The following is a 27,807-nucleotide window of genomic DNA, read 5'->3' as shown; positions in this document are numbered from 1 at the left end:
CTTCAGATGGGCTGACCACATCTATCACCAAGCGCTCCCCACCAGCCTGCTGCACCTAGTCACCTTTCCTGCCTGGCCCCAGGGGCACTCAGGTTTGGGATCCCTGGATGATGGGCTTAAGTTCACAGATCAGGGCCCTCTGGGGAGAACAAATGTATGTGTGGGGAGTGCCTTCTACAGACACAGGAAGCAGTTATTCGTTCTTCTATTGCTGGAGAAGTGACGCAGTAGTGCCTCAGTGTTTGTTCCCTCCAATCTCAACACGCATAGGCCTTGATTAGGTCAGGGCGACTAGGAAGTCTTTTAAATTTAGCTGGATCTGCTCTTTGGGAAGAGGTCAGAACCCTTTTTCTCTCTAAGTCCTTTCCTGGACAGTGGAGGAGGACAGTGGGTAAGGCTGCTTGGTCCTGTCCGTGGGTGATGCGTCTTTATCCAAGAAGCTTCAGCACAAGCAAACGTTATAAATTTTTAAAGTTTAAAAGGTTAAGCAATGGGGAAAATATCTCATGGTGAAACTCATGTCATATGAAAGTATATGCAGACGTGCTGAAATAGTACTTTTTAACAGCAGTGTATTTAAGGCCGCATGGTACATTTTGGCCAACATTTGCTTTTGGTCATTAATTTATCATTCTTCACAACTACAAAGGAGGAAGCAGAGATGTGATATAGTGTTTTTCTCTCTCATGTTCCTGATTCTGTGAGGTTTGGTGATCAGCATGTTTATTTCCATAGTTAATCATTGAAGTAATAAATGATTTTTGGCTTTGTGGCAGGAAGGAACATGTTTTGTGGTCCTGACTACAGCCCAGTCTGCAGGACTTTAATGAGTAATACTTCTTTGGAGGCCCAGGGATACTCATTTGAAAGAATTTATTTATAATACATCCTTGCTCCAGAGCTGTTCTTTCTGTTATGAATGTTTCCAAATATATAGCAAGTCAAATGAAATGTGAGTTTAAGGCTGCTTTTAACTTTAAACTTCAGTGAAATTATCAGCCAAGAGAAGGGGTAACTTGGCTGTGCTATGCCAGGGAGACCAAAGAGTGTTCACCCTCTTAGAGGGAAAACGGTTTTGTAAACATAGACACACATAATCACTTGAAAAAGCCCACTGTGACTGAGGAGGTTAGTACAAGAAGTGCTCCTTCCTCTTCCAGTGGTTCATTTTTCCCCCTCCCTCTGCATCTTAAGCACTGTATTTGACAAGTTTGGGGGAAAAAAGTTGTAGCAGCAGAGATGATTCTGTTAGCAAGAAAAAGAAACTGGAAAGGAAGCAAAGATTATGTGTGCAAATGTGCCTTGTGTTGTTTCAGTTACAAGGTCTTTTATTTATTTAGAGAAAGACTCACTGAATCAAAGATTCACGAAAGCCTAGTATCTGGGTGTTTCATCCCCAGTGACTAAGGTCCATGTGCAGGCATAGCACGGATTGACAGTTTAAATGTTTATTTAAAACAGAAATGCCAAACCACTCCACCCTCAACCTTTCAAACATCTGGCTAACAACGAGCTAGTTCTTCAGCAACAATGTCAGAGCGGAGGAGTAACTCAGGTTATACGATAACTCAAAAGCAATACTACTGGGAAACTGAAAACACCTCGCGCTGCAGAAAGAAGCAAAGCAGGACAAACTTCAAGAGAATTAGCTACAGAAAACCATTCAAAGGCATCTCTGCTGCCTAACCTTTCCGTTTTTATCTAATGCACGACCGCCACCTTTGAACTGGTTTCTGTTTGCATAGCTGTTTGGTGGGAGAAGTCATGTGGCTGTCCCAGGCACAATTGGGGAAAGTGCAAATTGTCTCTAAGGCACAGAACTTAGATTCTCAGCCAGATCAACAGCAAACGAGACTTTCTGAGGGAACATGCTGGAGAAAATGAGCAGTGTTCCCCGGCTAGAGAACGGCTCCCTGGGAACAGGAGCAGGGCTCTTCCCTCCCTTCCGTGCTCCCTTCCATTCCCGTCTCAGCAACGGGCCCCTGTTCCTCAATTTCACAGCAGAAGCAATACTCAGGATTAACACCCAAACTGAGCCTGCCTCTCAGGCCTGCTGAGATGGTGAGTATGAGGGATACAGGAACGTGAAAAGCCAGTCAGTCCTTAAAAAAAAATCAAAGGTGCATTTACATGATGAACCAAAACCCACTGTTGGGATTTACAGCAAACCCCAAAGTCCCCAGAACTTGTAACTTTAATCTGGGGTTGGCCCCTTCCCTTATTTTAAGAAAAGGCTTTAGTGATTACGTTAGTACCATTGTACTAGGCTTCCCAGAACTGAGAAAACAATGGGAACATCAAACCAAAGAAGATCCCATTGAACAGAGTTGCCCATCCCCAGCCATGGGGTTTTCCCCAAGCATCAGCCTTTATCCCATCAGTTTTAGGGAAACGGCAAAATTTCCATTGCACAGGTCCTTCCAAAATACTGAAGAGATATCAAACATTCATTTTTTGGTTTGGGGAAAATGAAACAAAAATTAATTTAGCGGATTCTAAGGAGGGAGGATGGGAGGCTCATCAAGGCAAGTCCTATGACCCACAAATACTAAAGGAACATTCTGTAAGCCTAGGTGAAAACACAAAACTCACATCCTTCAGTGAAAACCATCAAGAGCTTTGAGGACACTCTCTCTTTGGGAAAGCTAGCTTGCTCCTTGACTATAAGGACAGAATGACTACGGGATTGGAACGGAGCTCTCAGCCAAATTCCTTTCACTTGGCAGCTTCCGCCTGTTCTGTTAGGCTTCAGGGACTACCAGGTTTTGGTGCTGGCTTTGGGCCACTCAAATAGGAAAGATGATACAGATTCACTGATACGGCTTCATAAAACACCAAAAAGAGACTAATACTGACTAGATATACAGAAAGGGAGTGGGTAAGACCTGAAGAGCCACGAAGGCAGAGGCACTCTAGACCTTCCTAAAGATACCAAGTAGAGGCAGCTAACGGAGGACCTCTCTCCCTCATGGTTTTCTCTTAAGGCCATTCCTGTTGCCCCACTGACTCAATTTTCTAAGAGACACCTCACCTTTTAGAGGTACCTTCCAGAATCAGGGAATCCTACCTGCATCGGCCACAGATGGCAACCCCAGCTGTGTGACGAGGAAGGACCCTAACGTTCTTTCTCTCTTCGTCACTGAAGACATTTTAATCGACCCTCAGAGGAAAAGCAGTCTAAGCCCACTTTTCCTCCTAAAGCATTTAGCTGCGCTAAGTAACTGAACTTTCTGAAAACAAGCCCGAGATTGACTCCAGCAAACGTTTTTTCCCAGACTCAGGGCTCCGGAGAGGGCTTGACCACTTCACCACCCTCCAGATGAGCCTGCGTGGGCCCCACTTGGTTCCAGCCCACTCGAGTTTCACACTTTTCCCTCCTCCACCCAGAGGTGCAATGCCTGGTGCTGAACTCCCAAGGCAGCTTCCAAGTACTGGTGAAATGATAAATGGGATATAAGCTGCTACCAGCAAAATTAAGGTGAGCATTGTGTCTCCTCTTCGAAGGTGGGATCACCAGATGAGGTACAGAGCTGCTGTTGCTATGGCAGCCACTGAGGACAAAGCCAGGGCCATGGGGCCCCTCCATTCTCCAAAACAAAACCACTCCTAGATCCTATCTAATCGGCAATGCCACTCTCCAAGTGTACGCGGAAAGTGCTTCAGAGCCTCCGCCTTGCACTCCTTGTCTGCAAGTGAACAAAGCCAGGAAAGCGCGCTCTGCATTCAGTGAGTGTGCTGTGAAGTTCTTTGGATCCCAGTTTCCTGGAGGCCATACAGGCTCAGGAGACTAGAGGCTGGGTCGACAGGAGTCTGTTCCCAGAAGGCACCAGGAATCTGAATCTAAGTCAGGCTTTGGATCCATTTCCATCTCTTCCTTTGCGGTCTGAGTTCCTTTGGAATGCATCCCCACCTGTCCAAACAAAACACAGTCCCACATTAACGATACTGCCACCAGTCACAGCGGTTCAGGACTAGGTTTTCCACACTGACCTCTAAGGATCTGTACCCACAGTTGTGTGACAAGCTCCTGATACTACCTCAGATAATACTTTAGTAACACTACTTTAAATAAAGTCCACACTTTTACACCTGCTGCAGGTAGGATGATCAACTGTTTGCCCAGGACTGTAGGATGTTCTGGAATGTAGAACTCTCAATTTTATTTTATTCTATTTATTTTGTTAATTATATATTTAAAATATTTATTTGAGAGAGAGATAGAGATCATGAGCAGGGGGGGAAGGATAGGGGAAGGAGCAGATTCCCCACTGAGCAGGGAACCCGATGTGGGACCATGACCTGAGCCGAAGGCAGATGCTTAATGAAACGAGCCACCCAGATGCCCTAGAACTCTCAACTTTAAAACCAAGACAGCCCTAAGCCAAACAATCCTCCTGTGTACTATAGCTGCCAATCACCCGATGCTTACCTCAAGTGAGTATATTACTTTACAAGTACTTTCACAGACATGATTTCATTTAATTCTCAAAACAGCCATACCAGGCAGATGGTATTATTTTCCTCTTTTAGGCAAGAAACCAGGACTCACGGAAACCACGTAATTCTTCCAGACACATAAAACTGAAAATGGTAAAGCCAAGGGTTGCACCTTATTTCCCTTCCTGGTTCACTCTAAATAGAGCAATACCTGGCTTTTTGAAAACAATACACATGGGGCTCCTGGGTGGCTCATTCGGTTAAGCATGAGATTCTTTGGCTTGGGTCACAGGATGGAGCATAGCATCCACGGGCTCTGCGCTCAGCAAGGCGTCTGCTTGAGAGTCTCCCTGGCTCCCTCTGCCCCTCTCCTCTTCGCTTGTGCTCTCTCTCCCTCTAAAACAACAATGTAAACACCAACACCTGGGAAATATTTTAACGAAATATATTTAACTTAAATCTAATCAAGCCTTGAGTCTAACTTCCAGTTTATAGAAATGACAGGGTGACAAAAGAACAAGTTAGATAACAAGAAAACAGAGGACAAATCCAGAATGTGGCTCATTTTGTTAAGCAACCCAACCTGCTTCTTCAACTCGTCAGTGCCATGAAAATTTAAAGGAAAAAAAAAGTGACAGTAGTACAGGGAAGTATTCTAGATAAAAAGAAACGAGACATAACAATGTAGCAGAAAGCCTTGAATGGATTCTGATCTCATAAAAACAGTTACAGGAGCACCTGGGTGGCTCAGTGGGTTAAAACCTCTGCTTTCGGCTCAAGTTATGGTCTCAGGGTCCTGGGATCGAGCCCTGCATGGGGCTCTCTGCTCAGCAGGGAGCCTGCTTTCTCCTCTCTCTGCCTGCCCCTCTGCCTACTGGTGATCTCTGTTAAACAAATGGAATCTTTAAAAACAAAAACAAAAACAAAACAATTACAAAGGACAATTTTATGGGCAAACTGGGAAAACTCTACTATCAACTGGGCACTGGATGAAAGCTGAGGTAATAGCATAAACTGTGTTATGTGTGATAATACTACGGTGCTTATCTGGGAGAATGAACGTATTTTTGGGTTTGTGTTAGAAAGTATTTAGGAGGCCTATGTCATGACTTTTATACTTTATTTGAAAATGGTCTAGCTAAATACTAACATACACACACACACACATATACCCCCATATAATTTAAATATAGATATATACCCCCCCACATATTTTAAACACACATATACACACATTTAAAACAAACAACATGTTAACAACTGTTGAACCTAGATGGTGGATATGAGTGTTCACTGAACTGCAATGATTTGTTTTTCATAGTAAAAACTTAAAGAAAAAATAGGGTAACAAAAAACAGTGGAAGTCAGGTGATGACAATGATTTAACCCAGGCACCCAAACAAGGCCCAGGGCTGCTGGGATTAATTACAAAAGTTACCTCATCAAAAGACAGGACTTGCAAAGGAGTAGGTCTATTTTAGTGTCTACTGGTGTTTTGTTTCTGTGATTCTTCAAACAGAATTAGAAATTGAATTATTCTTTTAATGCTCTCACCTGCTGCCCTCCTTCTAATTTCTTGTTCAGCTTCTGTAGTTGGGTGAAAATCTGGAGGTTTTCTTGCTGTAGCTTCTGTTGCTCAGCCAGACACTTTAACACCAGCCCCTGCAATCTCTCAACCTCCCCCTGCAGAGTGCTGCAGGCACAGGTAGGAGGTAATGGTGCTGTCTTCCCAGCGCATGTCGCTGCAGGATTCAGCTGAGGTGGCTAAGGAAAGGAGGAAGAGGTCATAGGCAGTTCTGCCTGGATGCCACAGCTCCCCAACCTCATCTTCCCCTAAATGCTATCAGATTTTACTTTTAAAGGAACAAGATAAACCATACAGACACACAAAGTAAATGCAACAGGAGCAGAAAGCGCTGGGATTACAACAGCACCTGGCTCTAACAGAACAGGGCAGAAGAACGCTCGGTGCCTCAGGCTCTGTTATGCTAAGGTAAAAGAACATTCGTCTGTTTTGGAGAATTTCACAAAATTTAAAGTGCACTGATCTCCATTTAAAATGCTGAAGTGGGGGAGGCCTGCTTCAGTTTGGAATGAGTCTTTCCGATTATGGTGAGAATACTGTGATCCAAAGGGTCAATATCCATAAAATGTAGCGGACCACACTTTAGGAGACAGTGGAGAGGTATTCAGTAAACAGGACTGCCAAAATAATTCAAGAATGCTAACTGACAGACGAATTAAACACTCACTCGGAAGCTTCAAAGGAAACACTCACTCGGAAGCTTCAAAGGCTTTGTTACATCTTTTCTAGTCTGGATTTCTCCCCTTCTACTGTACTTTGTTTACAGGAAGGGTCAGCAAATGATAGCCTGTGGGCCAAATCCGGCCTACCGATTTGTTTCTGTAAATGAAGTTTTACTGGAACACAATTGTGCTCATTCATTATGTATTATCTATGGCTGCTTTTGTGCTGCAGCGTCAGAGCTGAGAAGCTGCAGCAGAGACTGGATGGTCCATAAAGCCTTTAATAATTACTATGTGGCCCTTTATAGAAAAAGCTTGATGACCCCTGGGGTTTGCCTGTGACTGAGGCATTTACCACAATTTGATTTCTACCAAGGTTAGGCACACATGTGTAGCTCCCTCGCTGTACTACAAGCATTATTTCTTACTCATATTCAGAGCCTCCCATCCACACTAGCATTGTAAAAAACAAAACAAAACAAAACTAGATTTGAATTATGCAACCTTAATATTGGTACTTGAAGCAGAGAGAAAGAAAGACAGTCCTCTGTGTGGAAAGCTGTTAGCCCATCAGAAATGCGAAAGCGTCAATACTTTTTTCCAAGGCAAACTCAGTTAAGCCTAGGCTTTAAGCACTACTGAACAGACTGCCTAATGAGTGGAGACAGGGCAGTGGGAGACCGAGGAAGCTAGAGGAGATGGTGAGGCCAGGAGAAGTGGGGAGAGCTCTCTGCCTACTTAGTTGTGACTCAGAGGCAAAAAGCTCAGTTACCCAGGCTCCTGCTGGGGGCTTGTGTTCTGAAGGAGCTTCAGAGGCCACTTTGAGTCCTTGTAGCTCTTCATAGGGCAGGGTATCTTTCTCAGATTCTGAAAAAGCTGCACTTAGGGGAGATGGGCTGTCAGGCATGGGGATGAATTCTGCATTTTCCAGCTCCTATGTGTAAGAGAGAGAATCTCATCAGTTCTGTTGGAGCCGTTTATTTCCGCCCCCCTTCCCATTTTGCCACAGCTTTCCCTCTGTTGTGGCATCAGCACCCTCTAGTGGGAGCATGACAGTTGTGGGTTCGAACACAGCTCACTGCACCTGTCAAGAGCAGGCCATGCCTTCCTCAGATGAGTAACAGTGCTTTGAATTCAAACTCAAATTGAAGAACGCAGTTTGGAGTTTGTGGCACATCTCCCCGACACACTTACTCTACACGGCCTATTCAGTGAGTTGGGGAGCTGAAAGGTGATGACAGGCCACTGGCCAGGCTGTTCAAGGCTGAGCTGAAACCTTAGACAGAAGAGTTGTGCTGCTTCCTCCATTCCTACCCCTAACTGTCTATCGATTTTAGTTGTCCCGTAAGGGCAGCTTTAAATCTCTAGAATCTTTTTTTTTTTTTTTTTTTTTTGGTAAAAATTTAAAATTTCATAAAGTACAAATGCTCACTGTAGAAAATGAGAAAAGTACAGACAGGAAAAACGACCAACAATTCCATCACTCATAGATAAACACTATTAAAATGAGCAATACTGTTTTCAGTCTTCATAGCAGACATCCTTCTATGCATTACATATTTTCCAAGAGAATGGGGTCCCACTGCAAAGGTATTCCATCTTTTTCTGCCCAGCCATATATTGTAACCAACTTTCCATCCAAATAAATATACTCCAACATTTTTATTGTCTGCACTTTAACTCTCATAACCCATCTCTCAAAAACATCCTGACTACCCCAAATCTTACTTCTACAAATCACAGTACAAAATCTCTAAGCTTAATCTTTGCATACATGCATTACAAAAACTGCCTTCAAGGAAGGTTTTCTTAATTTACTTACATTCATGTCAAGTACTACAGATATGAGAACATTTTGTGTGTCTCCTTGTCAGGAAGAAAAAAAGGATTAGAGATTTGGTAACTTTGTTCTAGGTGGAAATCAGACGACTCCACGCGATGCCTGCTGTAGAACACCTGAATAGGGCATGGGACACCGAGAGATGCTGACAGCTCCTTTCAAGTTGTTGCAAAGGGCCTGATGTTTTATTGAAGATAACCTCTGCCAAAGGAATTACCTTTCGAAGCCAGCCAGGGCAGGAGCTGCTGGCCCCACTACTGATCCCCATGGCCTCCGTGGGACTGACTAAACCTTCCATTCCTCGGTCTGCTTCCATTGTTCCTCGGAAGCCTCCACTCGGATCAGGAGTTTCAGATTCCTGCTGACTGTCCTCCTCTTCTCCCCCACCGCCGCCGCCTCCTGGGCTAGAGCTCTGAACTACTAACAGATACACAGCACAGAGAGAGAGAACCTTGCTATGCAGCAAGAAAGATTTATAATCTTACAGCCCTGGTGACCCCCGGGGAGCTTCCTAGAGTCACATGATGTAACAGCAGCAGTTTAAAGATATCTGGGACTAAATTTTTAGCTTTTACACAAGGTATTATCAGTATCTTCAAAATGATAATTCACTTCTACATCCCAAAGTTACTTATGTCTATGTTCACAGCAGATTATCAAATCTGAAAGCATTACTGAACAGTTGCCCCAACCATAGCTCACTCAGTCTACCACCCAGGCTTTAATAGATAATCCAGACTCCAGCATTTCCACCGCGGCTCATCGAGGTTTCACAGAAATACAAAGCTCTTTCACATTTCAGCCAAACACCTCTTATAGCTGCCAGATAAACTTTCTGGAGAAGTCTTTAACCATTCAATTCATTAAGTTCTTTGATAACTACTTGTAAGAATTTTTTAAAATATGGCTGGTTCTTTCCTATCATGCCACATATTCCAAGTTACCGTCATGAAATGAAGACTAGCTGATGTGTTGTCAGAAAATGAAACAAAACATGGGCCAGATTATATATATATATATATATATATATATATATATATATGGGCAAAAGATATATATATTTAAAAAGTAAAGTTACCAAAGCTAAAAAAATAATTGCCTGGTATATGCTCAAGTTAAACGTAAAGGACTACTCCTGATCTCCAGCTCTAGTGGCTCACAGACTAACTGCCACACTGATCCTGTTGAAGCAGCAGAACCACAGATGCCAGCAAAAGCTGAGGCTTGCTTTGTTTTAAGTGGCTTTTAAAAATCTGGTTACATTTGAAAAATACATAAGACTACTTTTAACATATGTGTAAGTTTTGCTACCTAACAAAATAAAAACATGAATCTAGCACTAGAAGAACTAGAATTGTACTTTCCAATATGGTAGTCACAAGCCATATACGGCAATTTAAATTTAAATAAAATAAAAAGTTCAGGGGCACCTGGGTGGTTCAGTGGGTTAAGCCACTGCCTTCGGCTCAGGTCATGATATCAGGGTCCTGGGATTGAGCCCCACATTGGGCTCTCTGCTCAGCGGGGAGCCTGCTTCCCCCCCACCGCCTGCCTCTCTGCCTACTTGTGATCTTTCTGTCAAATAAAAAAATTAAATTAAATTAAAAAATAAATAAATAAAAAGTTCAGTTCCTTCAGTAGCTACTTTTCAAGTGTTGAAGAGCACACAGAATATTTCCACTGCTGCAGGAAGACTTATCGGACAGTGCAGAACTAAAATATTACTGTATCGCATCTGCCTTGTGAACGCCTTCCTTCTCTGGCCTCCTACCTAGACCTAACTACTGATTTAATTCTGTACTTATAATTTCTTCTTTAAAAAAAAAAAAAAAAAAAAAGGCCATCACATATTTATGTATCCTTAAGCAATTAATTTGGGTTGTTTTTAAACTTTATATAAAAAGGCATACAGTCTGCTGCAAGTTGCTTTTGACATTTCACATTCTGGAACTATTCATAGATGTTCACTTCTACTCTTCTATAAGACTCCACTGGACGACTGGAACATACTCAACCAACAGATATATACTGAACCTTCACCATTTGCTGGGCACTCTTTGAGGCAATGTGGATAAAACTGATGAATAAAAAAGACAAAAATCCCTGCCCTTATGGAGTTTACATTTTCTAGCCAATGGATATGTGCTTTTAATCTTTTTTTTTTCCATTAAAAACTGTTCCACCAAAACAAAGCTGTAAAAGAATAGCTGCATTTAGCAAAAAGATGTAACATTTGTGACAGATACTAACATGCACAGATAAATGCTGAGCAAGAGATTACTAAAGGAAACTAATAAAAGGTATGATGTATGTGTGTTAGTACAGTACAAGTCCAAATCAGACACGCAACCTTCTTTTTCAGGAATTAATCTGCTTTTATTCTGGGTCTTTATCTGCTTTGATTCTACAAACTATCAGAATCCCAGGTTCTGAGATACCAAAGAGTAAAAGGTATCTTAGAGCAAATAGAAAACCAAAAAGGAACATAAATTTAGTTTTCTGGCATAGTCCCAAATAACAGAGAACCATGCAGAAAGCAGCCAAAGGAAAACTATCACAGAGTTTTGGGCTGCCACACTGGAAGTTTAGACAACTTTTAATTCTGAGAGCCTGTTTTGAAGGACTATTTCTATAGACTGGAATAACCCCATGAATATGGTAGAAGTAAGGAGCAGATGGAACCCACAGCCCCTAGCATGGTAAGGAAAGGAACAATACATAAGCCACATTACAGCACTGGGCAAGCCACTTCATTACTTCCATATGCCTGGTTGGCAAAGATGTACGCTCCCTCTGACCACAATGTAATAAAAGTCGTAACTTATTGTGAAATCCACCAAAATATGATCCTCTCTCCTGATCACCATATTTCTCATTTCCCAAAGATATTTCCTATTTCCCTTTTTTGGAGACTACATGGAATCCAACCTAAAGATCCACAGTGCAGAAAAAGCGCTGGTGCCAAGACATTGCTACTTACCAGTTCTGATCGATAAGCCGCTGCTGTTGGACCGGATGGTCTTAGAATTCAATACTTTCTCTGAGGAAAAATATTCAGTAGGTAAGCACTGTAAAGAGCTAGAGGCATGAACAGTGAGAAGACCAGAATAGGGAGTTCATCTGCAAGAAAAGATCTATCCCTCACACCAGGTAACTTTATAATTACTTATTTTTCTAGATGTGAAAGTGCCACTAGCTACTCTAACTGTATTCACTATGTAGAACAGCAATTCTCCACTTTAACTGTTCTCTGGAATTACTTGAGAAGCTTTAAATAGGAACAACACCTAGGTCCCACCCCCGAGATTCTGATTTAATTGGTCAGGGCAATGGATGTCTTGGGTCATTCTAATGTGCAGCCAAGGCTGTGAACCACTGATCTGAAAGAATGGACCTGGAGACCCTCACGCAGGCTTTAATCATTTAGTCCGTAACAGAGTCATCTTTACGCAGGAAAGAGTTATGATTTCATTTCTTTTTAAAGGTATCCTGCATGTTTCTCCCAACACTATGAACACAGACAACCAATTAATTGGTGGACAACTAGAGATAACAATTCTATAGCAAAGGAGGCTATAGAAGCCCAAAGTTATCGTGTTAAAAATGGTCAGAAGGTGGCAAACAACAAAGCTCAGGAAATGACAGTGTTCTGTCCCACCACCAGGTATGCTGCCACTGTTGTAAGACTTAAAGGAACAGCCTCTTTTCTTCAGGACACTTCTGTTTCTAAGGATGTGACCACCAGAATCTTAGGTGTGAGTCTACCCTCTGCCAAATCCACCCCAACCCTCACATATGAAACCCTTACCAACGATGAGAATGGTGTGCCAGCCACGGCAAGAAAGGTCTGGGACGTGATGCAGAGATCCAAAAATAGGCCGAGGCCATGAGGTGCAGATATCAGAGCCATGTGGTCTTTCCGTGGGGGTCATTGCCAGGCGACCATTACCACCATTGCCCCAGGCAAAAATGTGATTATCTAGGGGGGAAAAAAAAATCAAACAGCAGACAGTTTAATAGAAAACTAATTTCCCTACTCTTTGGATTCCCCATCTCTATGTCCCAGAGTTAGATTTTCCACTATGAACAAACAAGGGAAAGCTGTTTATTTCCCTAAATAAACCTGAACAATTTCTGATGCCAACCTGGTAAAAATGACCACTTCTCCCATGTACTGCCATCCATCCATCCATCCGTCCACCCATCCACTCATTCAACAACTTCTTTGGTCAATCATTCAAATAGTAATATCTGGGCATCTACTTCATGACATGCACTGCTGGAAGTACAGGAATAGAGCAGTAACAAAACGAAGTCACTACCCTGTGGAACTGACATTTTAGTCAGAGGAAACTGATCGATCAACTATATAATACTTCTGGTAGTCATAAAAGTTATGAAGGAAATTAAATGGTAAAGAAAAGTGGAAATAAAGAATAATAGTGGGGTTTCATTATTTTAGATAGGGTAGTCAGAGAAGTACTTGTTGACACTTGAACAGGGACCTGATTGAAGTGAGAGAGAAAGAGCACGTGGATAGCTCGGGAAAGAGTTTTCCAGGCAGAGAGAACAGCAAGTGCAAAGGTCCTACGTGGGTAACATGAGTATCATGAAAATAAGGACTATGAAGACCCCTGCAGCAGGAGCAAAATAAAGGAGAAGACAGTGGACAGAGAAGGGGTCAGGAGGTAGACGGGCCATGCAGCCCACTCTAATGACTTCGGTTTTTACTGACTGAGATAGGAATCCATTACAAGTTCTGAGGAGTAGGGGGCGCCTGGGTGGCTCAATCAGTTAAGCATCTGACTCTTGGTTTTGGATCATGAGATCAAGCCCTGCGTCAGGTTGTGTGCTCTCAGGGTGGAGTCTGCCTGAGATTCTCTCCCTCTCCCTCTGCCCCTCCCCTGCTTATACACTCCTCTCTTGCACGCACATGCTCTCTTTCTCCAATAAACACAATCTGAGAAAAAAATTCTGAGCAGTAATATTTAGGTACTTAAAATGACCCATCAGGCTACCATGAGGAGAATCAATTGTAGGGGAACCAAGGGTGGTAGCAGGAGACCAGTTCTAGTAGTGAAGATGGTGGGAAGTGGGTCAGATATATTATGAAGATAATCAGGAGGGTTTGCTAATGTAGATGTAGGGTATAGAATGAAGCTGCCATTTAGTGACATAGGAAAGCTGTAGGAGGAACAGATTTGGGCAGAAAAAATCAAAAGTCTGATTTTGACTATAATAAGTTTGTCTGAGATGCCTGTAACTTCTTACCAAATCAGAACACTTTTTTTTTTTAAGATTTTATTTATTTATTTGACAGAGAGAGATCACAAGTAGGCAGACGGCAGGCAGAGAGAGAGGAAGGGAAGCAGGCTCCCCACTGAGCAGAGAGCCCAACATGGGGCTTGATCATGACCTGAGCCAAAGGCAGAGGCTTTTGCCCACTGAGCCACCCATGTACCCCCAAATCAGAACACTTTTTAATGAAAAGCAGTACTATTACTGATTAAGCCTAGACAATAGGCATGAATGAGGACTGACCTAGGAAAGCTGAGCTCTAAAGCCACCCTACATCTAAGTCCAGGGGCTAATGAGTAACTAAACCTGGTGTTCAGGGTGGTGATATGAAGCTATCAGTGAACAGGGGGAACTTAAGGTAATACTCACTTAAGGGAAACAGTGGAGAGAAAGAAGGATTGAGTCCTTGGTATTCCAGGGTTTAGAGGGGTTGGATACTGATATCAATGGTGCCTGATCTATCTGCCTATACTAGTCTGTTTATATGAACGTCTCCCTTACTCTACTAGACTATGAGCTCCTTAAAGATTAGGTGCTTTCTGAGACCCCCTTTTATATTCCCAGAGCCTAAAAGAGGACCTGAAGCATAGTAAGCACTCGGGTTATGTTGACTGTGTGAATAATATGATAGAGTAAATTCAGAGAAGCAGAGAAACATTTATTAGGAGGTAATATGCCCAACCATGGAATCCAATTCTACAATTCTCATTCTGAAGTTGACCTTCTGAAGGACACAAATGTACTGAAGAAACATTATCTCCTTGAGGCCGTGTCAGGAAGTGCTACTGGACTTGCAGCACTTACTTAATCCTCAGTGACACTCTTACTCTGTCTTTCTAGGTAACATTTCCATTTATCTCCATTAAATTTATTTCCATTTTAGTCAGACCTTATTTTGCGACAAGTGGGAAAGGTTTACATGCCACCCCAAAAGCTGGCTGACTTAATTAAATTTGGTAATAGGTAACTTGTCTGACACTGTCCCTGGATCCCTCATGTGTATATAACAGGCACAGACCAAAAGGAAACAAAGATACCTTAAAAGAGCTGAAATGAGTCAAAAGACAAGAAGATGAAATGTGATTTGTTGTTCACCAGTCACAAGAAAGAAATGGCTACAATAATGAAAAATGTTCAGAAGCTGGGTGGGGTGGGGCAAGTGGCTCAGTTAGTTAAGCCTCTGCCTTTAGCTCAGGTCATGATCCTAGGGTCCTGGGATCCAGCCCTGCATCAGAAGCCCTGCTCAGTCTGCTTCTCCTTCTCCCTCTGCCACTCCCCCTGCTTGTGCTCTCCTGCTCTCTCTCTTCAAAAAATAAATAAGATCTTAAAAAAAAAAAGTTCAGAAGGTGATATCGGAAAGAGAAAAAGAAAAAAAAGAAAGCAGAAGAGAGAGGAAAAGGAATGAAGACGGGCTCAAATGGTGGTAAAGAAGAAGAGCAGTGAAAGGAGCAAGAAGATGCTCTGGAGAAGAGCGAGCAATGAGAGGAAAGAGAAGAAAATTCAGTTACACCAGTTCCAATTCTGGAAGCCAAAAGACACAGTATTCAGCCGTTCAAGCCTCAGCAGTCCCTGAGGACACCACTGCAGTACAGCTGCTCCCAGACAAGGAGCAAGGATAGATTATGTCCTTCTCTCCAACCACCCAGCCAACACTTTTTGAAACCGACATGGTGCAAGGCCAGGCATATATAGAAATATTTAATAATTCTTAAAATGTTTAACCAAAGAAGTTAAAGTAAAAAAAAGTAGGGACTTAGAATATTAACTTTGCCATTATTTAGAAATTTTTTTTGTTAAAGTAATCACTATGTTGAACACATGACAAGTTAATGCAGCTCCATATGCATGACAATTGGATACCGATTTAATGTAAATTAAATGTATGATCCAGCTATATAAATAACCAGTCCACCTCTTTCCCAATCAGACATTAAAATACAGCCATCATCCAGAAAGCTTGAGATGGTATGTACAGACTCACCATCAGTGGCAGCAATAGTAAACTCGTCACCGCAGGAGACCCTGATCACTTGCTTCCCACCCAGGGGTCCTCCCAACAGGTTGATTCCCAGACGCTTCTTGTAATTCCCAACACCCAGCTGTCCACACTTGTTGCAGCCAAAGGTCAGCAGCCGGCCTCGCTCTGGAAGAGAAAAAAAACAAATAACCAGGCACAAATGAGGCACCCAACAGAGGGAAAATGTAGCCAGTATACAGTTCCGTGGATTAGCTTCTGGTTTTAAGCGTATACAAACAGAAAGCAAGCTTCACAATCTTGCATCTATGGCAGCTAGGGTATCAAAATCTATGACCAGTTTGACCCAGGAAGTGACTCAGTATCATATTTACTAATATTTTATTTTATTTTTTAAGAGATTTTATTTGTTTGTCAGAGAGAAAGAGAACAAGCAGGTGGAGCAGCAGGCAGAGGGAGAAGCAGGCTCCCCGCTGAGCAAGGAGCCTGATGCGGGACTTGATCCCAAGACCCTGGGATCATGACCTGAGCTGAAGGCAGACGCTTACTGACTAAGCCACCCAGGCAACCCTCTAATACTATATTTTAAATGTGGAAAATGGGTACTACCTAACTTAGCAAACTCCTAAGTGGTACTAATTAAAGGCAGTAGTGGTCTGGAATTATAGGCGTGGCATTCTCATTAAGGGATGTAGTGGCTGCATTTATAATGATTACCAAAAAAACCCCATTTACTTGCATGCCTAATTTGTTAATGAATAATACTGGATATGGGGGAATGGGGAAGCAGGAGAATGTTAATATTAAGTAAGAAAAGCTAATACTCGGGACACCTGGCTAGTTCAGTCAGTGGAACATGCAACTCTTGATCTCAGAGATGTGGGTTCGAGCCCCACATCGGATATGGAGATTACTTTTTTAAAAATGAAATCTTTAAAAAAAAAAAATGAAGAGCTAACACTTGAGAAAATAAAGAGCATGAGCTACCGAAGCCTGTGTATAAAGTTACAAATCAACTCACCATCAATAGCAGCTGTGTGAGTCTTGCCAGGGGCAATTGTACGGATCTTATAAAAGGACAGCTGTTTGGCCAAGGTAAAGGAGGTTGTGTAGGGAACTTCATGGTACGCCTGAAACAAGGTAAAACACAAAGCAAAGACTCAAAGGTAAAAATGAAGGGGTAGTAGACTGAGAATGTTGTCAGGGTGACCAAAAGGGCTTTTAAGCAAAGTTGGTATTAAGAAGAAAGTGCCATCCAATAGAACACAAGACAAAATAAGCTCAATATGTAATCAGAGAATTTAATTAGTGTATGAGGCAGGATTTTCTGACAACAGAAGTTTTAGATACCTAATCTAAGAGTATAAAAAACATGAACTCTGTATCACAGAAAGTATCTACACAAGGATAGAGCCATTGACATTTTTCTTGGTTAGAGACTCTGCGTATCTAAAGGCAGGGCAAAGAATTAAAATCTTGAGGACTCTGTCCAGCCCATAATGCAACAAGTTTACTGTGATTTAATTTCATCTACAAGGCAGTGTTCTCGATATGTTAAAACCCATGTTCCCTTTACTTACTTAATTTATTTATTTGACAGGGAGAGAGAGCACAAGTAGGCAGAGTGGCAGGCAGAGGGAGAGGGAGAAGCAGGCTCCCCAGTGAGCAGAGAGCCCGATGTGGGACTCGATCCCAGGACTCTGGGATTACGACCCAAGCCGAAGACAGTCGCTTAACCAACTGAGCCACCCAGGTGCCCCCATGTTCCCTTTAGATTAGCATTAAAATATTCCTCTCATGTAAGTTTAAAATCTCCACAACAAATCCAATGTTACAATAAAAACCCAAATCAAGCAATGATATTTCTAAATATGCCTTTTCAAACTATGTAGACACACTTCCCAGACTTGCCCCAAATTTGTACTGTCCCAGTTGAGAATCATTACTTCAGAGATTGCTTAAAAATTCTTTTTTTTAAAAGATTTTATTTATGAGAGAAAGAGAGAAACAAAAGATAGACAGAGTGGGAGAAGGAGCAGGGGGAGAGGGATAAGCAGACTCCATGCAGAGCACAAAGCCCAACTCGGGGCTCAATCTCAGGACCCTGAGATCATGACCTAAGCCAAAACCAACAGTCAGACACTTAACAACTGAGCCACCCAGGCACCCCACTTCAAAATTCTTATTCACCGAGTCAGGAAATTTTTGTCTCTCTTTTTTTATTTTAAGTAGGAAAAATGCCGAATGTGGGGCTTGAACTCATGACCCTGAGATTGAGAGTTACATGCTGCACCAACTGAGCCAGCCAGGTGCCCTTGGAAACCTTGGTCTCTTAATTTGGTTCTTTAGAACATGACAAAAACACATCATATTAACACAAAGAGAAAATGAAGACTTAGTATCAGCAGTGAATTTCATGACATCCTTCAAGGAAGGGAATGGTAATTACATGTACTAAGCCCGCACAGGATCAGTGATTTGGGAGCAATAAAACTTAAAAAACTCTCCAGGGAGGTGGTACATGAAAATGTTTCATGTTAATTTTCTTGTACCTAATTCAGTAATAGGGTAGAACCTGACCCATCACTTGATTCTTTGTAACTAATTTATTTATCGAGGCATAATACACTATAAAATCTTGTACAGCTTGAAAAATTTTTCTGTATGCCTATAAATGTAAAACCACCCAGATCAAATTAGAAACCTTCTTCCAGACCTGCTTCCACTTTCATGTTAATAACCATACCCCTTTTCCCAGAAGTAACCACTACTTAGACTTCTGCCATCATAAACTCCATGTAACTGGAATCACATAGTGTGTACTCTTGTGTGGCTGGCTTCTTCTGCTGAACGTAATAATGTCTGTGAAATAGTTTATTCTAGGTAAAATTCCACGGTCACTAACCAACAGCATTCCCAAAGAAATTCCAACCTAAGAGAAGTTCTGACAGCATGGTTAGGGCACCAAAGAGGGTACTCACTTCATGGTTGATGATTCCAGACATGCACTGATTCAGACCCAGCTTGTTGAACTCATTGAGTCCACAGGCCAGCACTTTGCCTGACTGGGTCAGCAGAAATGTCCCATCACAGCCACACTGAACTGCAACAATAATCAAGGCCTTGGGAACATCCACCTGCATGAAAAAAAAATCAGAAATATAAAAAAAAAAATCCCCAGACGTAACTTGCATTAGGGAAAAAAAATTCTTTCAAAAGTAATGTCTTGCATGTAGCAGAACTGCCCACAGGAAAGACTGCTATATCCTCTTCAGATTTTTCCCAGCGGCTTAAAGACTATAGTTTTCAACAAGGAGCTCAGGTTTGATAATAAAAGGCAATTCCAGGTTGGCTAAACAGACAGCCCTGTCAATGTTTGTTTTAGTAGTAGGTCTTACTTAGAAAGACATCTCAAAAAACACTGGGAAAGGAGAAGCTTCAACCCATTGCTGATTCTGTCCTCTGAGAAGGTAGGCCCCACGACAGCTACAAAAGAAACTCAGTAGCCCTCAAGGGTCTTAGTCTGGTCACATTTTAAGTGTGGTGACACTGAGATAGCAGCCAGGACTTCCTTCCAACTGCTCACATCCCTCTAAGCTAACTAAACAGGGCTGGGAATGGTAAAGGGACAGGAGGTTTGTCTGTGAAACTCAAACCTCAGTGTTTCTATTACAGCCTTTTCAGAAGAGGAGCATCGTCCCACAAATACTACAAGTTGATATTTTAAATGTAAATAAACATAGTTAACAGTGAATAGTACAGTCAATTACAGGCAACCTTCCAGTGGGCAGGCCAGCCAGCTGACCATGCTCCTCCTGCAGCTTTCAGCGCCTGTGCCAACTCTGGCAGGGCCAGCTCCTGCAGTGCCGAGAGTAATTTGGTATTATGTTTCATACAACATGACCCCTAACTACAAACATGTATTTCATCTGGTGTTCAACTGTGGAAACTGGAGGCGAAAATGGCTGTATTGGGTAAAGAGATAATATACTGCTTTCCAGTAACTTCCCAAGGAATTTTCTGGGGTGTATTTAGCTTGATGTGACTTTTTCATGGTACATGCTGATTTCAGCTCTCATTCCTGAATAAAATGTGACTCCAGAGTGTCCACAATGACTGTATACTCTTTCTCAACTGTTTATGATTTAGTCAGATGACAAGGCCACATAGTGCTAGATTGTCAGTCTCCCAGATAGAAAATATTCCAGAAATAAATACCTTGACATAAGGAGTCAGGGAAAGAGCAGTCTACGTTATCAGTGGAATCTGTGTGACCTAGATAAGCTTTAGGAAGAAGCTGCTTCTGAGTTTACCTTTTGTGGTGTATAATAATCCTCTTCTGAATCCAAACCCAGTCGTCCTGAGACACACATAAGAAAGAAAACCATTAAAATGAAGTCCTTCGTCCCAATGAAAATATTGTATAACATTCTTTTACTGAAGCAACACTTCTCAAGTACAGGCTACATGATGTGTTTAGATACATACAAGCCTGAAATCAAGTTGGCCCCTGGGAATAAGTGGATAGAGACAAGGCTACACCTACCATATTCGCCACAGCCCCAAGAATAGACTTCTTTGTTTCGTGTCAAAACCACCACATGATTATCTCCACAGGAGACCTGCTCCACTGGATTGTTCAGGAAGAAGTTCAGCTGCATGGGTTCTAGCACTTCGGGCCCAGCAACCTTGTCTACCCCCATGCAACCATAATAATCAGATCCAAAGGCGTAGAGCTGACCTTCATCTGCAAAAGGAAGGAAGGCCATAACCATCAAAAGAATGACTCTGTCCAATCAGAAAGCTGGGCAGGGCTAGAATGTGACGGTCCCAGCGAGGGATCTCATACAAAATGACTACATCAGAGAAATCCGAAGGACAGACTGTGTAAGTCTAGAGTTGCTTTTATTTAGGGGGTCATGGGTACTATTACAACAATTTTTTAAAAAGTGGTAGTACCATGCTGAAATTCTATTGGGGTCATCTAGAGAAAAGTAAAAGTGATTAATGGCAAGATGAAAACTAAACTTTAGCACTGGACTCTACTCCTAAGACCAACACTGTACTGTACAGTAACTAACTCAAATTTAAATAAAAATTTGAGGGAAAAAAATGTAAATGGATTAAAAAAAAAAGCTAACTAAACTTAAACTCTTGATTCCTGATTTGATATTATCCATACCTAACTAGGTGGTAACATTAGTTTTCTCCCCAACTGGAACATACAACGTATTTTTCCTGAACCCACCTCTTCTGTTTTCCACGTGCCTTTCCTTGCTTATCAACCACCCTAATACTATAGCAAACTGGGGATGATGTTATTAATGTGTGTATCTGTTCACTGTCTTTGGTTCTCTGAACAGTGTCTTTTGCTATAAAATCCCAGTTAAACCTGCACAACATTAAGTACAATACCCCACATTAAATGCGCCGGGATGCTTACTGTTGATGGCTTACCTGTCACACAGACAGTGAAATCATCACCACAAGACACCTGACGGATAGCTTTGCCTTGCAACTTTTCCACATGCTTTGGCTGTCGGTAGGAGGCTTTGTCTCCATGGCCCAGCTGACCATGGAGTTTAGTACCCCCTTGCATATTCTGTGAAATAAAGAGGTCTTGTGAAGTTTTAACTTTTCATGCCAAAAGCTAATCTTCAATATAACTTCTTATCACAAAACCAAAGGAAAAAAATCAGCTGGAAATTTAGAAATTAAAAAAAAAATAATCAAAGAAAAGTCAACCTTTAAATGATGGTTAGTAGAAAACCCCGGCCAACAGGTAAAGATTTAAAAAGTATCCAGATTGATATCCATCAAGACTTAAAAGACTACATTCCCAATTCTGTCCTTCTCCTTCAAGTCTAAGGTGAACTTTTATATTTAATTATGAGTGTTAGTGAAAAAAATTCTTTATATAGTTTAATTTGATTGTTTTCTACTGGAATATAGCCTCTTGGAAATCCTTACTAGAAGTTTTACAAACTTTGGTCATAGTTTCCCTGAAACATGGAACAATTATAAAAATCTGGCTGCATCAAAGAGGTTGCTACATAGTACTGAGAATAGTTCAAAATGATGTTTCAACAGTTTTATAGAGAAAAGTAATTCTTTTCATTCAAGAACACAACTGTAAGTGCTTATGTAAATGTTTTTTAAGGGACAATAACTTCAATTCATCTGTGGCAGCCCCTCAGGGGCTAGTTCTTTAAGGGACAGGGTTTTAAGGAAATAACAGTTAATATTCTATAACAGAGGTCAAATATTCATTCTTTCAACCTATCGCTAATTGAACATCTACTGTACACACTCGAGACAAAGCCTGTCCTTGTGGAGAAGTTATCTGTGACTGCTGGAAAAAAATGAGCTCCCTCAGGAAGAAGAGGAACAGTGAGAAGAACTGAGGGCCTAAGACAAGGCTGGGTAAAGGAAAAGCACCCTGAAACAAGTGAGAAGGCACAAAAAGACAAGAGAAAAGCCAAGAGAGGATGCTGTCATGAAAGTCAAGGGAAGACAAAGGTCAAAGGAGGAAGAGATCAACTATGTCAAATGCTGCCAGGAAGTCAAGAAAGTAAGGACAACAAAGTATCTGTGTTTCTTAAAGGATTTTATTTATTTATTTGAGAGAGAGAGAAAGAGAAAGAGAGAGGGCACAAGAGAGGGGTGGCAGGCAGGGGAAGAGAGAGAAGCAGATTCTCCACAGGGAGGGAGCTCAACATGGGGTTTGATCCCATGACCCAGCGATCATGACTCGTGCTGAAGGCTGACACGTAACCGACTGAGCCACCCAGGCGTCCTCAAAGTATCTGTTTTATGTTCACAATTTATAGGTCATTTTATTAAAAGCAGTTTTAATCAAGTGGCAGGGATGGAAGCTGCATTGTAGGTGAATGAGGGGTGAGTGGGAAATAAGAAAACAGGTAACAAATACAGGTAATTTGTTCCAGAAGGTGAGAGAGAGGATGAAATCTAGAGGGGAACAAAGGAAAATTCTACTGAAGATATCTTCAATCACTGATACAGGTCTTGGAATTTTCCTCATATGGTCCACTGCTTCATTTGTTTATAACTATTTCATAGATACTGGTTGCTCCGAAACTCACGGTAACAAAACAGAATGATTAAGTGACTTTCTGAAATCACCCAGCTGTAAATGAGAGTCCAGTCTCCCGAGTCCAAACCTAGGGCTCTTTTCATTCTTTTTTTCCTTTCTCCCATTCATTCATTCATCAAGAAATATTTACAAATGATCTAATATGTACCAGGCACTGGGGAAAGATACCTCCATGAACTAAACAGACAAAGATCCCTGCTCTCATAAGAGCTTACAATCCAGCACCCCAACGCTGCCATTCCTGCAGCACACGTTCAACGAACAAAATACCTAGACAGCCTCAGCCCAGTGAACAATCAGGCTTACATCAGTCTTCTGACGTACTTAGCATTCACTTACCACCCAGGTGTATAGTTCCTTCTCCACTGTGACCACAGCAAAGTGGGTATTCCCTGCACACACCTGCCGGGCACTACAGCCACTCTTGATGACATCCAGTTTCTGGGGAGTGGATTTTCCACCACCCCAAACATAGACTTCACTGGTTCGTGACGTTACCACAGCAATGGGTGCTTCAGTCACAGTGCTTGACCTGTCAACAACCCCCAGAACAAAGGCACATTTAACATAAAAAACTATATCAAAGAAAAATGCTTCCAGTCTGTTCCCAGAGAAGAACTGCCAATTATGGCGTGAGACAGTATGTTCCTTCTCGACAACTTATTTCAACCCTCTATCATCGCAGGCCTTGCAATTCCTGCCTTAGGGCTTCATCACAGCACAGCCAGATCGGATTCCAGTCTGGTCCGTAACACCTACACTTTTCAGTTTTTCAACATTCATCATGGTAATGATGTCCACTTCAGTATGAGGATGAAATTATAGCCTTCTGTTTTCTCAGAAATGACTATCTGACACTTACGCAGACGTTGGCTTCTCAAAGGATGCCAGCGGCTACTTACTGGGATCAAACAATGCATGGAGCAAAGAAAGAAAGACCCCCTGATGGTATTTTAAGAGATACCACTTTTTATGAGTGTCCTAGGCATTACCTTGGTCTTTTTGTAGGTGCATTAAGCAGTGTGACTTTTTCCTCCATCTCTCTACCAAAAGAAAAGCAAAGATACATGAGTGAAAGAATAGGTTCCTACATTGTTCCAGTGTCTCTTTAATACATTTCACAGATTTAATCATCTATAAGCCATATGCCTCCTGTAACACGACAATACTTTTGGAAAAGTACCTCGATACGATTCAAACAGTTACACGGGCCTGGCTTTGGACAAATCATTAGCTATGACAGGGCAAGCAGTTTGGGGCCATTTGTTTTCTTTCTCCCAGAAGCATTCAAGCTGGAACAGAGAAACTAGAGTACTTCTACTGCACATTTTAAATACCTGTTGACCTGTTGACCTCTCCATCCAGGCTGCCTATTGACCTTCCATACCCAGCTTCTCTAAACCTCAGCTCATTCTCTTTCTCCCATACAGCCTTTCTTTCTGACTCTCCTACTTCTGCAACTGGCACTCTCCATTCTCCCAGTGGACTAGGCTTAAAACTTTTGACTCACCTGTCTCCCTTTCTTCAATATTTGACTCCTACAGATTCTACCAATACAGCACCCTTTATATTCCCCTCTCCTCTCCAGGCTTGCCACATTAGCTCTGGGCAACTTTGCTTCCCACCTAGACTGCAGTAGGACCTCCCAATAGGTCTGACTCCCCACACTGCCAATCCACTCTATTAGTCCCATACTGAGTTAACACTGAGATTAGTTTGCTAAATGAGTCTTCCTTAGGCATGCCCCTTATCACACGAACTACCCTCTCATAAACATTCGCTACTGTATGATAGCTTGAATTAAGCACAGATCCCTTAGCCTAGCATTCAAGAACCTTACTACCTTTCCAGCCTTCTTCCCTTCTATTTACTCCCTATATTCTAGCCCAGGATTCTTGTTCTGTCTAAAACACTTACAGCTGAATTCCTGGGGCTAATGCTTAGGTACCAGTAGTTTCTGAAAGCTCTTGAGGTGTTGCTATTGAGAACCCCAGGTCTAGAACCACTAATCTAGTCAAGTAGTCAGTATTTCCTGAATATTTTCCACCGTTTGCTATGCTTTATCCGGAAACCTTTCTGTCTTACGTTTTTCCATCAAAGTACAAAGTTCTAATGAAGTACTGTGTATAAATCTATAATTATCTCAATAAAAACTGCAATTAAAAATTATCGATGCAGGGCGCCTGCATGGCTCAGTTGGTTAAGTGGCTGCCTTTGGCTCAGGTCATGATCTCAGACTCCTGAGATTGAGCCCCACATCAGGCTCCCCGCTCAGCAGGGAGTCTGCTTCTCCCTCTCCCTCTGCCTACTGCTCTGCCTGCTTGTGCTCTCTGTCAATAAGTAAAATCTTTAAAAAAAAATTATCAATGGAAATATTTGAAAAGAAATTAAAACAGTGATTATACTGTTGGGAAAAAAGTCAGATAACAAAGCTACATATGCTTAACCAGCACCGAAGGGTGGTACTACTGAACATGCATTGGACACAAGTGGAAGGTAACAGTGCTATTTCTGGAGTATTAGTTTCAGGCACTAAAACACTCACAACACCTTAACTGGAGAAGAACCAGAAAAGATTAATTAAATAACACAACAAAATAAAGGTATTGACCAAATGACAAAGATTATGGAATTAAGTATATACTTAATGTATCTAAGGGCAAGACTTGAAAAAAGAACAAAGCAAAGGTTTGAATATTGGGAAGATACAGAAACAAGGGACTGGCAGGGGAGGAAAAAGGACAGTAAGACAAAAATAGTAGGATGAGAATAATAAAGGGGTGCCTGGCTGGCTCAGTCAGAGGAGAGTATGACTCTTGATCTCAGGGTCATGAGTTCGAGCCCCACAGTGAGTGTAGAGATTACTTTAAAAAAAAAAAAAAAAGGGGAGTAACAAAGAATACAACTTCCTTTAAGTTTGGATTTGAAGCCTCCTACAGGACGTGAGGGATAGAGGACCTCCTTCCTATCTCTAGAGACCTCTAATGCAGAAAAAAAATCTCAGGAAGTAACATGTCAACAATCACGCAAGCTTATTCTGAAGAAGATTCCTCCACTGCAATATACCATCTAAATGAATGCACTGAAAAACAAAGGCCCACTTTAAATCCATACTACTATCTGACAATTGCTGAGCATCTTGTTCTAGGCCCTGGGCTGAGCACTTTATATGCATTCTCTCCTTTAATCCTTACCCTATCTGACTTTATAGAGGAGAAAACTAAAGAACAAAGATGTTAAATAAGTTGTCAAAGAAAATAACACAACTCAGATACAAACCTAACGATGTCGGAGTGCAGAGCCCTCCCCTCTTAAGTACTATACTCCAATGCCCTAACTCTAGATTAAAACTCACAGATGAGGACAGCACAGGGCGCTAGGGTCTCATCAGTGTAAATTCAGAACAAAACAGCACAGGCTAAGGAGGTGAAAGTCAGGAGCTCCTCTCAAGCAGCAAAAGCAAAGATGTTGGTAGAAAAAGGCACCAGAGCGGCCAAGTCAGGAAATGCTGCCCTCTCTTGTGGTCCTCTGATCAGGCCTTTAACAGTCAACCATCCACAGAAAGACAACAGAGTGGACGTCTCTGTACTTTACCTCCTGCGTTTCCTGAGAAGAGGGCGATCCAGAAGTTCATCTGCTGTGGGTCTCTGCTCAGGATCCTAAAAAGTACAAACTGGGTCAGTTTTAATTTAAAGGAAAACGGCAAAATGGGGTCGAAAGAGGCATTTTACTTCCTCTTAGAAGGCTGCATGCTAATTACTCAAAGATCACTGTATATTATCCTCGTTTCAAAAACCATTTCTCATGTCACATTCCATGTTTTATGCAGATCATCTTATTATCATCAACACCTGCACAAGAATGAGAATGCACCTTCCTTACTTGTTTAGTTACGGCACTGCCTCTCAAACTGCAATATATATAGCACATAAGAATCTCCCAGAGTGCTTGTTATAAAGATTTCTGGGCTTTACCAACAGAAATTCTGATCCAGTTGGTCTGGGGTGGGACTCTGGAATCTTCATTTTTTATTTGTGAAACTCCTCCATTCCCTAGCAGTTCTAACACTCTATGTTCATGAACCATATTTTGAATAATGCCAACCTGGAGCTACACTACTATCTATACAACTACACATATTCTGCACCGTAGGAACTCTAAATTATCTCTGACTACAATTTTGTAAAATTAATCTATGAAAGTTAATCCTGATCATTAAAAAAACAGAGCACTACTTAGATGGCAAAATCATCTCACAAATCAATAAGGTAAGAATAAAGCAGAATAAAGCTTCAGGATTTGTTGCCTGAAACAAATAACTATCATGAATTACCAATGCCTATTCCTCTGGGTATAGCCACAAATATATCTTACCCTGGAGAAGTGAATGTGTCTTTGTGCCGGTTCACCTATGCATATCATACTCCAAACACTATGGTGTGAAGGGAAAACCCTAAACAGAAATCAACATGTAAGTAACACTTACCTGGTCAAGGCACGCATGCACCATCTGAATCAGTTCCAAAGAGTACTGGCTAGAATCAACTTCCATGGCCCGGATTCCTTGTACAATCTTCACACACAAGTTGAGTGGATTCTATGATAAAATGATTCTTCTTGGTTATATAAAGATTATAATCTACTAGTAGGGCCCTGGAAATGTCTGTGACTTTTTCTTTTTCCTTTTTTTATTTTTTTTTAAAGAAATGGCAATGGTTCTGCATTGGGTTTGATTTCTTTCATAACTATTAGTATGCATCACCAAGAAATGGCTAGGGATACACTGTTGCAATCAGAAGGAATAAAGCCAAATGGCCAACACAGAAATATGATTATGTGGCCAACAGTATAATACCTGGAGTATATTAGAATCCAACCCTTCAAATGAATCCCAAG

The 27,807-nt window shown here is 41.7% G+C and overlaps 1 protein-coding gene across 3 annotated transcripts in view; it reads right to left on the bottom strand.

Annotated features, from left to right (window-relative positions):
• Positions 1-220: 220 nt before the first annotated feature.
• NEK9 (NIMA related kinase 9) overlaps positions 221-27,807 on the bottom strand; it is a 37,305-nt gene continuing 9,718 nt past the window's right edge. For 2 of the 3 annotated variants that reach the window (XM_032344892.1, XM_032344894.1), the window contains exons 7-22: positions 27,398-27,508; positions 26,506-26,570; positions 23,904-23,954; positions 23,251-23,443; positions 21,255-21,399; positions 20,344-20,544; positions 20,111-20,157; positions 18,779-18,934; positions 16,819-16,927; positions 15,804-15,965; positions 12,333-12,503; positions 11,505-11,564; positions 8,742-8,944; positions 7,457-7,618; positions 5,992-6,201; positions 221-3,910 (exon numbers count right to left, since the gene is read on the bottom strand). In XM_032344892.1, the coding sequence (XP_032200783.1) occupies positions 3,788-3,910; positions 5,992-6,201; positions 7,457-7,618; positions 8,742-8,944; positions 11,505-11,564; positions 12,333-12,503; positions 15,804-15,965; positions 16,819-16,927; positions 18,779-18,934; positions 20,111-20,157; positions 20,344-20,544; positions 21,255-21,399; positions 23,251-23,443; positions 23,904-23,954; positions 26,506-26,570; positions 27,398-27,508 (2,169 nt within the window). In that variant the 3' untranslated portion in view covers positions 221-3,787. The remainder of the gene's footprint in view (positions 3,911-5,991; positions 6,202-7,456; positions 7,619-8,741; positions 8,945-11,504; positions 11,565-12,332; positions 12,504-15,803; positions 15,966-16,818; positions 16,928-18,778; positions 18,935-20,110; positions 20,158-20,343; positions 20,545-21,254; positions 21,400-23,250; positions 23,444-23,903; positions 23,955-26,505; positions 26,571-27,397; positions 27,509-27,807) is intronic. The other variant, XM_032344893.1, reaches the window with a different exon arrangement.

The sequence above is a fragment of the Mustela erminea genome, chromosome 5, assembly GCF_009829155.1.
Source record: "Mustela erminea isolate mMusErm1 chromosome 5, mMusErm1.Pri, whole genome shotgun sequence".
Lineage (NCBI taxonomy): Eukaryota > Metazoa > Chordata > Mammalia > Carnivora > Mustelidae > Mustela > Mustela erminea.
This window is presented reverse-complemented; position numbering and strand designations above follow the sequence as displayed.